The 11,201-nt window shown below is 35.4% G+C and overlaps 2 protein-coding genes across 3 annotated transcripts; one reads left to right on the top strand and one right to left on the bottom strand.

Annotated features, from left to right (window-relative positions):
* The first annotated feature begins 507 nt into the window (after positions 1-507).
* LOC121256385 (superoxide dismutase [Fe] 3, chloroplastic) lies at positions 508-8,434 on the top strand. 2 transcript variants are annotated; one of them, XM_041157166.1, is made up of 9 exons: positions 508-649; positions 1,595-1,726; positions 2,756-2,845; positions 3,998-4,189; positions 6,233-6,404; positions 7,650-7,723; positions 7,802-7,828; positions 7,941-7,964; positions 8,045-8,434. In XM_041157166.1, exons 2-9 carry the CDS (start codon positions 1,631-1,633, stop codon positions 8,168-8,170), a joined length of 801 nt encoding a protein of 266 aa, XP_041013100.1. In that variant the 5' UTR covers positions 508-649; positions 1,595-1,630; the 3' UTR covers positions 8,171-8,434. The 2 variants fall into 2 exon arrangements, with proteins under 2 accessions (XP_041013100.1, XP_041013101.1); XM_041157167.1 differs by having other exon boundaries at positions 522-654.
* A 1,565-nt stretch (positions 8,435-9,999) lies between these two features.
* Positions 10,000-10,368, bottom strand: LOC121255136 (uncharacterized mitochondrial protein AtMg01250-like). Its single transcript, XM_041155416.1, has one exon. The coding sequence runs from the start codon at positions 10,366-10,368 to the stop codon at positions 10,000-10,002; it is 369 nt and encodes a 122-aa protein (XP_041011350.1).
* Positions 10,369-11,201: the final 833 nt, after the last annotated feature.

The raw sequence follows: 11,201 nt of genomic DNA on the forward strand, positions 1-11,201 counted from the left end.
GAGTTACTCATAATCGACCAAATTGGACGGTACAACATACATATGGGGAATGTAATAAAGTAGCTCATAGACTTGCAAAAATTTCTCTTACTATAGATGGGGAAAGGGTCCATATCGAAAGTGGTCCAGCAGGGATACATAGTTTTGTTACACAAGATAAGTTGTGTATTGTTGATCTGTAAATAATACAAAAGTATGTTCTTTCTTAAAAGAAAAAAAAATAAAAAATCCAAATAGTTCTTTTATCAATTTGTTGATAACAAAAATAAATAAATAAAAATAACTAATGAGACAGTTTCGTGGCACTTCATAATCAAAAGAAAATTTTCATCTTTATACACCACATATCACTTTTTTTTTTTTTCTTACTAAATATGTTATATGGATAATGAGTAGATAAATTTAATAAATTTCAAAAAAATAAAACAAAAATAAAAAAATTTAATGTGCAGTACGTGAAGATAATAAATAGTAAAGCTCTAAAAAAAAAAATATAAGCCGATGGTACTTTTGCCTTTTACTTCATTTTTGAGAAAATAAACTACATATGTTTATCTCCTGTCTGCAAACTCATTTTGTAGCGGGAGAAAGCACGCTTCAATCTTCATAGAGCAAGATAGCTGCGCTGCACTGCGAAGCGACGGAGAGGGTGAGTTTTTTTTTTTTTTTTTACCTCTCTTTAGTTCGTTCTTTCTCTTGATGTCTTATGAATATCCAAAATCTCTTCACTTTTTCATTTTTTATGTTGCTATCCTTTTTGTTTGGACACCAAAGAGAGTACACTTGCAATGTTATATCCGAAGATGTGCGCGCAGATTTAAGGCGATGCCTTGGTAGGCACTTTAGGTCTCTGTTTGGTTGCGTAGAAAATGTTTGCAAAATCGATACATCTGAACTTTCTGGCAGCCCCTGGAATGTTTATGGTGCTCTGAGTTCCAACAATTAAGAAATCAGGAAAAAAAATGTTGAACGTAATCTGAGTCAACTTTTTATTTAATTGCTCCGGGTTTACGTAGGATTGTGTGTTTCTTGGTACAACACCGGGTGTTTGAAGCGAAGTCTCAGAGATGATGCTATGATATGATTTTTCTCTATTGAATTTCTACGGTGTAAAACAGAGAGGAGTTTATTGTATTGAGCCTAAAAGTTCTTATTGTTTGAAGAACCGCTCAGTAAAAGATTATACCTTATACATTGTGCATGTCAAGCCCGACAATAAGGATTTCGTATTGAAAAATGATGCATCCCAATAAAAGCTACCGATTCTCTTCTCTTTTTTTTTTTCTTTTTTACTTAATTGTTAAGGAAGTGTTTTTAAATGAGTTTGTGAATTTTTTTTAATTATTTAAAGGGGTTTAAAAAATGCTTGAAAAAAAACACAAAATAAAAAGTGCATTTTGCACTTCTCGGTAGAAATTCTCAAGACCACCTCTCGGTGGCCCTAGCAGTCCCCTTTCTTATTAAGGATTGGTGGGGGCTTGGATTTGAGTCTCACCATATAATGAAGGACACAAATTAGGAAGTTGAATTGCCGTTGAAAGCTAAACTAGTTCTCGTATCATGATGAGCTGAAATATAAACCATTGTTCTGCAGACATGCTTGCTTAGTTGCGAGAGGAAATAACCTGAAATGGGATCCTTTTGTTATCATACATTCCCAGCAAGCTCGCATCGTTTAGTCTCTGACTTCTCTCAGGGGTTTAAGAGCCCCAAGCTTCCTTATCTGGTAAGTCCTAGTATTTGCATTGTTCTTTGCTTCACTAATGTCTGTCACAAGATTTTCGTTTTATACTTCTGTTCCTGATATGATTTCTAAACAGAAAAAAGTGGTAGTGCTAAAGATGACCGTTTGTATTCAGATTAATCTTTTAGATAGTTTTTTTTTTTTTATTGGCACCGGGTGTCTAAGAATAAAGTCTCAACTAATCTTGGGGGTACATAGGCCCTCAACAAGGATTTAGATAGTTTTAATTGATATGCTATATCCAAACCCAAAATTAGTAAACTGCAAGTATTTTTTTCAGCTAGACTAGATGTTACTCTTCAAAGTGATATCATAAGGTAATAAGGTGCAAGGCATGACGGCATTGGGGTTGGATGGGGTTCTAGTGGAGGGGTTTCAAGCAACCCCATATTGAGTGAGTATAGGTGATGAATGAGATCCTACATTGCTTGGAAGGGAGGAATTCTTGCTGTTTATAATGATATCATTGACGAGTCTTTTTGGAGTCTTGCCCAAAGGTGGTTTTTACATTCCATCTTTTTCTTAGAAACAGAAACTTTCATTGGATTTTACTTGAGGGGTTTAAGTGCTTAATAAAGTATTATTTGTATTATTGGTTGCTATTTCTTCTCAGGTTTGTTTCAAGGTGGAAACATAGTACCTGTTACTAATAAATTCCCCTTAGTAAAAGCTTCTTATATGAATACCTTGGTATTGGCACCCTTGGCAACAGAATAATTACTCCTTGGAGTGGCTACACCTATATTGTTAGCTCTTGCTAATTGAAATCATATGTTTGATATAATTTGTAAGTAGCACTCATGGCTCTTTGTTTACTTATTGAAAGCCCAACTATAATGAACACATTTATAATTCTTCGCTAGAAGTAGCATTGTACTGCATTTTTTTTATTTTGTTTTTTTGTTTCAATCATTTAATGGAAGATGTGGTACCATCTGGTAAAGATGTCTTAAGTCAAATGGTTATTTACTCCTTTTATTTACCATGTTTCATAATTTTCTGTGCACTCAGTCTAATCAGCAAGAAAGATGGTTTTCTAGATATCAAGGAGCTTCAAAAGTTTTTGCTTACTATGGCTTGAGGGCACCTCCTTATAAACTTGTAAGTAATTATTTCATAATATCATGCCTAACTTCTTATGTGTACAGTGCACTGCCTAGGAAAAAAAAGATAGAAAATGAAAAAGGAAAGGAAACGGTGGGGAAAAAAGGGATAAACATGGAACTACTGATATATACGTCACAGCTGATATTCCTTTTGTAGAACCATAATGATAAGTTACACTTAGTGACTTCTAGCATATCAATTACAGGTGCACTCAAGACAATCAAGAGTCAAACACTCAGTTCTGTTAATCCATAATAATTTTTGTTTGACTGTAGCGGATTTTTGTCTTTTTTTTATGTACTTTATTTCTTATAAAATCACGAGCTCGTCTGTAAATGTTTTTACAAATTTTTTCTGTGTAAAATGAAACCCATCTCTGACTGCAATATGTTTACAGATGGCATAAGCTTCAAATTTATGCAAAGTGCCGTCATAAATTTTTCATCAAAAAATAAAAAATCTGAAATGATCAAAAGACAAGATTTATAATTACATTTTGTTAAAATTACACCTGGAAGAAGAAAAGAAGCTATTGAGATGGAGAGAATGAAAGCTGAAAATAGAAAATTTTCTATATTTTCATGTAGCTTCTGTACATCAAATGCGCTACATATATACGAGAGTCAAAGCTATGAACTAACTAACAAATTAACTAAATTTTCTGACTTTATATAACTGAGCTAACTAAATTGCAACAGAATTACTGACTCTAATATGTTCTACCATATTTGTCAGGTAGATCAAACTTGATGTACCTCATCTGTAAGAGATGGTTCTTCAAAATTTAATCCGTTAGTTTAATTGTTTCAGCATTAAGTGCTTACTTATATAAAAAAATAAAATTATTGCAGCATTGAGTGTTTCATTTATTGTTCTCTTTGTTAAAAAAAATATTGATAAGTTTAGATGGAAAGTAAAATTATATTAACCTGTGAATCAGAATTTCCCGGTAATAGGTTTCGGAGAATATGACAATTCAAAAATATCCATTGAAATTAAAAAAGAAAAAGAAAAAAGAAAGAAGTTATGTTATGATAAGGATTTAATACCTAGTAACTCGAATTTGTAGCAATTCCCTGTAGGTGTCTCTCCTCGATTAAGGGTTCTTTTTTTTGTTGACTTCGTGCACTTCTTTTCCATTTGAAGGATGCTTTAGAACCGTATATGAGTAGGAGAACACTGGAAAAGCATTGGGGAGGACATCATCGGAATTATGTAGAAGGATTGAACAAGCAGTTGGAGAAAAACGAAGTACTGTATGGCTGCACTATGGATGAGCTTGTCAAATTAACATATAACAACGGAAACCCCTTACCCGAATTCAATAATGCTGCCCAGGTACACACTAGATTGACATCTCGTTGGTATACTGCTAAATAATCTGAGTGAATTAGCCAGTGATTAGTAATTTGAACAATTTAGAGATATTGATAAATTATCTTTCAGTCAAAATTTTTATTGTTTAATTTATGCACAAAACTTGATATAGCATCAAGTTTTGTTGCTCTGGCATATTGACATCAGACTTTTTAAGAATGTTTTTCACGAAAACTTAAGTTCTCTGCTGGAAGACAAGTTAATATAGGAAATTAAATTTTTTTTTTCTTTTTTTTTATGAGTAAGAAGCAATTGTATTGATAAAGATAGGCATAGCCCAAGTACACCAGATGTATACATATGAGTACACCATATTAAGAACTAGAAATTGTTACAAGGAAATCATGGAAGCAGAGACCATTTAACTCTAAAGCAATGGCCCACTTAAATAAAGTCTTCCAAAAAAAGCTCCTTAACTCCTCCAAGGAGCATTCATGATCATCAAAGAATCTATCATTCATTTCACTCCAAATACACCAGAAAATATAGGAAATTAATTGTCATGTATAATTTTTGTTTTATGTTTTGTTGGGGGCAGGGAGCGGTAACTTAAGAGCAGGTTTGGGGAGTGAGATGAGAATTTTTGGTTTTAGATGAAAGTTTAAAATATTATTTTTTAATATTATTATTGTTTTGAGATTTGAAAAAGCTGAATTGGGATTTGAAAAAGTTGAATTGTTTATTATATTTTTTGTGGGAATTTGAAAAAGTTGTAATGATGAGATGAGATGAGAATTTTGTGTCTTGTAACCCCAAAAAAAGTTGTCTTTCTGTCTCTGGTGTCTCTGGAGTATGGAGTCACTCTGCTTGGTATTATTACCTAAGCATTACTCAATGTGAGAAACTGAACCTAGTATTATTTACCTACTCATTGAAGTGTGATGGTGGTGTTATATACTATTCAATCCATTTTGCAAGGCAATGTAATAGCAACTGATTCTGAAACTGATACACTAGCATCGTTTTCTTTTTCCCTTTTTGTTCTTTCTTGTGACCCCTAAAAAAGTTCTCTTTCTGTCTCTGGTTATAAATGGGAGAAATCAAGATTAGGTGGACCCCTACCCCTTCTAACCATGGAGTCTTCGAAGCCGGATCTGTCTATTATGCCATATTTCCTCATGCTATACTTCCTTTCCTTGGGAGAATGTTTGGAGGGCTAAGGCTCCACAGAGGATGGCTTCTTTCGTTTGGACTGCTGCCTTAGGGAAGATTTTTATTTGAACAATTTAAGAAAGATGTATTGGTGATTGATTGGAATTGTATGTGTCGAAGAAGTGGGGAATCCATTGATGATCTTCTACCTCCCTATGAAGTGGGTGATGCTTTGTGGAATCATATATTCCATCTATTTGGAATGGATAGGGTAATACCAAGAAGTGCAGCAGATCTCTTTGGTTGTTGGAAAGCAAAGTTTGGTCACCATCATTGCGAAGCTTTGTGCAAATTCACTTCATCTTGCCCAATGTGGTGTTTAAAGAGAGAAGCAATTATCAATATTTTGAGGATTATGAGAAATCAATGAAAGGGCTTAAAGTCTTTTTTCTTACAACCTTTTATCTATGTGTGGCCACTCATATTTGTGATATTGATATACTTATAAAAAAAAAAATATTTGTGATATTGATATTCGTTTTAATGTTAGGTGCATTAATCGTATACTCCATGTGTACTTGGATTACATCGTTTTTTGAAATTGAATAAAACTTTATGTACTTACCAAATAAATGAGGGAAATCTCCTATTTCTATGAAATTTGTATCTATTTTAATATTCTCAAACAAAACTTTCAGCAGTTTTTTTTTTTCTTATTTTATGGACATATGTCAACCCGCCCGAATGCCTGCTTGGTTGGTTATTGTAAATCTCTCATATTCATCTATTTATGAAAACTCAATTGTGAATTCAATTCATGACCCACCCCACCACCCCCCCCCCCCCCCCCCCCCCCCCCCCCGGAGAATAAAGAAAATAAAAAGGAAAATTTTGAGTTATTTTCATCTGCAGGTTTGGAATCATGACTTCTTTTGGGATAGCATGCAACCTGGAGGAGGGGACATGCCAAAACTGGGTGTTCTTCAGCAGATTGAAAAGGACTTTGGTTCATTTACAAATTTCAGGGAGAAGTTTGTAGAAGCAGCGCTCACACTATTCGGCTCTGGCTGGGTTTGGCTTGTTTGTAAGTCCTTAATATAGTTGATTTGTTAAGCAACAACGGTGTGTTTTGGAGTTCTGATTTTGTAATCTTGTATAATTTTACAAACATGAAAATTAGGTTTTCCCTATATTTAACTATAGAAATGGGAATTTGTGAAGGAAATTGTGTCACTGGCTAAAGGTATTGTCAGATAGATTGGCACACTGACTTTAACTTGTTAAACTTACGTCCAGGCCTTTCTGGCCTGTTCAGTCTTCTGCTACGTGAGTTTGACTCTTAACTTGTTCTGCTATAATGGGCTGGTTTCTCTATTTCATCTTTTTATTTTTAAATAAGTAATTCATCTTTCTATAAACTTATGTAAAAAGATAAACGTTTTATTCTTTGTTAAATTCAAGATTTAGTATCATACTAAATGCTGCTGAACTTTTTACCATTTGTTGTTACCATTTTTGTTTGTTCTTTCTTTTATTTAACAGGGCCATAGAATTTCCTTTCATTTTTCTACCGCTTTAACCTGACTGGTCCACTTTATAGCTTTAACCTTATCATGTGTCAAGACACGATATAAGTTTAGATTAATTTGCTGCTTGATTTCTTTAGATTTTCGAATTTTAGAAATTAGGACTTCTGTTTTTTCTTTGGGTTGTTTTTGATGGAATCATGCCTGACCAAAGAATTGACGAGACTCTTCCGTATATCTTTGCTGTGGTTCTTTGCTCTTTTGTTATCTTTTATTCTCATGTTGAGGACATGCATCACTGTACCAATACTGGACCAATTTCAAAAACTTTTGGATCTCACGCTTCTTGGTGAAGATGCGTCACTATGTTTATGATAGCTATGAGTGGCAAATGTAGACGATACATTTCTTGATTATTTTCTCGAGGGAAACATCCATAACTGGGAAAAGAGGGAGGAGGAGAGAAAAGGCCTTGGAAATTTAATAAACTTTGACACCTGTGGTACTCAATTTGAGGATTAAAGACCACATTGGATAAGAATTTACTTCGGGCAAGAGGGAGGGGCATTAGAGTGTTAGACTAACAATTGTTCATCATCAATGTTTCACATCTCCATCTATATTCCGCCATTTTCTTTTTCTATTTCAAGTCTCAGATTATTAAGCACTAAAATTCACAGTTTGGAATCTATGCTCATATTAGAAAGTAAAATTTTCTTTTTTAGGTTCGAGATTACATAGAAAATAAAAATATAATATGTTTCCAAAGTGTTTGTGCTGAGATTTGTTGTTTGTTTGACAAGTGAAGAGAGAAGAGAGACGACTTGCCGTAATTAAAACATCAAATGCCGTTTGCCCACTTGTTTGGGATGACATAGTAAGTAAATCCCTCTTTTCCTATATCAGATTCTCCAGTCTCTTATCTTACCAATTGTATTAATCTTCTCTTGTGCAGCCAATCATCAGTTTAGACATGTGGGAGGTATGTAAATGATCTCTCTCTCTCTCTCTCTCTCTGAGGGGGAGTTCTACAGTAGTTTTGTTATTTAGCCGCAAGATGCTGATAATGCTGCTGCTTGCTTTCTTTCTTGCAGCATGCTTATTATCTGGATTACAAGGTAAGCAAGCATTACTTCATTACCATTTTTTCACTACCACGAGGCCCTTCCATAATGATCCCCGTGCTTTTTCTATACAGAACGATAAAGGCAAATATGTGAATGTGTTTATGAACCACCTTGTGTCTTGGAATGTGGCAACGGGACGCATGGCCCGTGCTGAGGCATTTGTGAATTTAGGCGAACCTAAAATTCCTATTGCTTGAGATGTTTCCAGCCATGAATCTGCAACTGAACGGTTTCATTATGCTTTCCAAGTTATTTTAGGTTAGAGGTTTGGAATTTGACAGTGGCAGAGCTAGTTTGGTATTGTTTTCCGAGATACTTTTGGAATACCATTGAGTGGTTGCCCAGATGATATCTGTAGAATGTCCCCGCTGACTGCAATGTATGAGATGCATATAACCAAGGCACTCAATGGTCTGCTTGGAGGAAGTGCACAATGGTAGTAGAACACGCTTTTTGATGCAGTGATTTTGTCATGTGTTCCTAAAAAGAACATAAATTTTTTTTTTATAAGTAAACGATTGTATTAATAAGAATAAGCATAGTCCAAGTACATAAGACAACAAGAGGTAACACCTATTTAGAAAGAAACAAAAGATACAAGAAAGTCGTGAACATCAAGGACATTAAAATCTATAGCTATGGCCCATAAAAATAGAGTTCTAATAAAAAGATCTACATTCCTCTATTGTGCATTCCTTATCTTATTCCTTATCTTCAAACATCCGATCATTTCGCTCCTTTCACAAGTACTACAGAATACAAATAGGAATCATCTTCCACACGGTTTTGGTTAGTGGGATACCTCCTAGATTTGTCCAACTGGCCAATAGCGTTGTCACTGAGGCGGGCATAACCAAAGCTAAGTCTAATTTGCAAAAGACTTCGTCTCATAGTGCTCTAGTAAGCTCACAATGTAGTAAAAGATAATCCATAGTCTCGTCAGTTTTCTTACACGCAACATCAATCTACTATGATTACCCTATGTTTACGCAAGTTATCCGTCATCAAAATCTTATCCAGATAATCTGTCCAAGTAAAAAATGCAACTTTGGGAGATGCCTTGTTTTGCCAAATCGCTATAGAAACTGAATGTTCTGCGATTGTGTGAAAGACTTCTAGAAAAAGTGAACCAAGAATGTGCCTTTACTTGTGGGTACCCACCATAGCAAGTCAACACCTTGAGTGCTCAGTGTCACGGAATACAAGAGACTAAAAAATTCCTCAAAGCTGCCAACTTCTCAATCTTGGGCCCCTTATTGAAGTTGATGTTCCATTGGACTTGATCCCCAGATATCACAATAAAATCAGCCACTGAAACTTCTTTCTCACTTGCAATAGGAAAACTGGAGGGAATGATTTCTTTTAGGCATTATTCTCACACCAAAGGTCACTCCAGAATTTTATTCTATAGCCATCTCCCAACACGAGTCTAGTGTGACGAGTGAAAACCCCCCACCCTCATCTAATGGGCTTCCAAATTCCCACCCTATAAGCTCCACTTACCTCTATAGTACCCCAACCCCCCTCCACACACACCCACCTCTATATTTGCTGTCAATCACCAACTTCCATAGGGCTTTCAATTCCATATTATATCGCCACAACCATTTTCCAATTAAGACCCTGTTGAAAATCCTTATATTTCTTATTCTCAAGCCACCAGATGAGATTGGGGAGCATATCTTATCCCAATTGACTAGATAGAATTTGAATTCATCCCCTACTCCATAGGAAATCACGATGAAATTTCTCAATCCGGGTTGCCACACTTGCTAGAATTGGGAATAGAAGCTCAAATTAAGAATAGAGATAGGAAATACGTTGGTAAATTAGACAAGGTACTCTTGATTAAAGTGATCCTATCACCTTTCGACAAGTACAGTCTCTTCCAACTTGTCAATCTACGTTCTATCTTCTCAGTCACTGTATCCCAGATTGATTTAGCCCTTGAGGGCAATCCCAACGGAAGACCAAGGTAATTCATAGGAAAAGAGAAGACCTTACATCCAAGAGTGTTAGCCAAGTACTAGATGTTACGAACATTGCCAACTGGCACCAACTCTGATTTGTCAAATTTCACTTTCAAACATGATGCTGCTTCAAAACATAGTAGAAGTTCCCTCATTGCCCGAATCTGGTTTTGGTTTGCCTCACAAAATGTTAGTGTGTTATCTGCAAACAAGAAGTGAGAAATGTTAAGAGTACACCTATTGGGGTAACCAACCAAGAATCCAGTCATGAAGCCATTAATAACCAAAGCTGAGATCATTCTGCTAATTGCCTCCATGACAATAACGAAGAGGAGTGGGGATAACGGATTTCCTTGTCTTAGGCTTCGGGAAATGTTGAATAAACCAACTGGGCTACCATTCACCAAAATTGAAAATTTCGCCATTGGTATGCAACATCTGATCCACGAACATCACCTCTCCCCAAAACCACACCTCCCAAGTAGGTAAAGTAGAAAATATCAATTAACATGATTATATGCCTTCTCCATATCCAACTTGCATAGGATACCTATATTGGCAAATTTGAGTCTACTATCTATGCATTCATTGACAATGAGAACTGAGTTCAGAATTTGCCTACCCTTTACAAATGCATTTTGGGATTTTGTGATGATTTTCCCCGATACCTTCCCTAGACAATTTGCAAGCATATTGGAAATGATCTTATATACCCTATTCACAAAACTAATGGGCCTAAAATCCTTAACCTCCGATGCCCTGATCTTCTTAGGAATAAGTGCAAAAGAAGTGTCATCAAGGCTTTTTTCAAATTTTCCAACCGAGAACAGTTCCTGGAACACCTTGATTAGATCCTCATTCACAACATCTCAACATCATTGGAAGAATCCCATAGAAAAACCATATGGACCTAGTGCTTTGTCTTTTACCATTTTCTTCACCACTCCATGAACCTTCATCTCCTCAAAAGGCCTTTCCAACCAATAGACATTATGCAGCTCAATTGACTCAAAACCTAGTCCATCCAGCTTTAGCCACCACCCCTCTTGCTCAATAAGCAAATGTTAAAAAAAAAAAAAAAAAAATCAGCAACATGTTCTTGAATCACAAGGACCTTCGTACAAGCCCCACCATCTATATTTAGCATCTCAATGTTATTGGTTTTCCTATGAGAGTTAGCTACTCTATAAAAGAACTTTGTACTTTGATCCCATTCTTTCAACAACAAAGCTCTTGATTTTTTGAGGCAAGAAATTTC

Source organism: Juglans microcarpa x Juglans regia, chromosome 3D (genome assembly GCF_004785595.1).
Source record: "Juglans microcarpa x Juglans regia isolate MS1-56 chromosome 3D, Jm3101_v1.0, whole genome shotgun sequence".
NCBI lineage: Eukaryota > Viridiplantae > Streptophyta > Magnoliopsida > Fagales > Juglandaceae > Juglans > Juglans microcarpa x Juglans regia.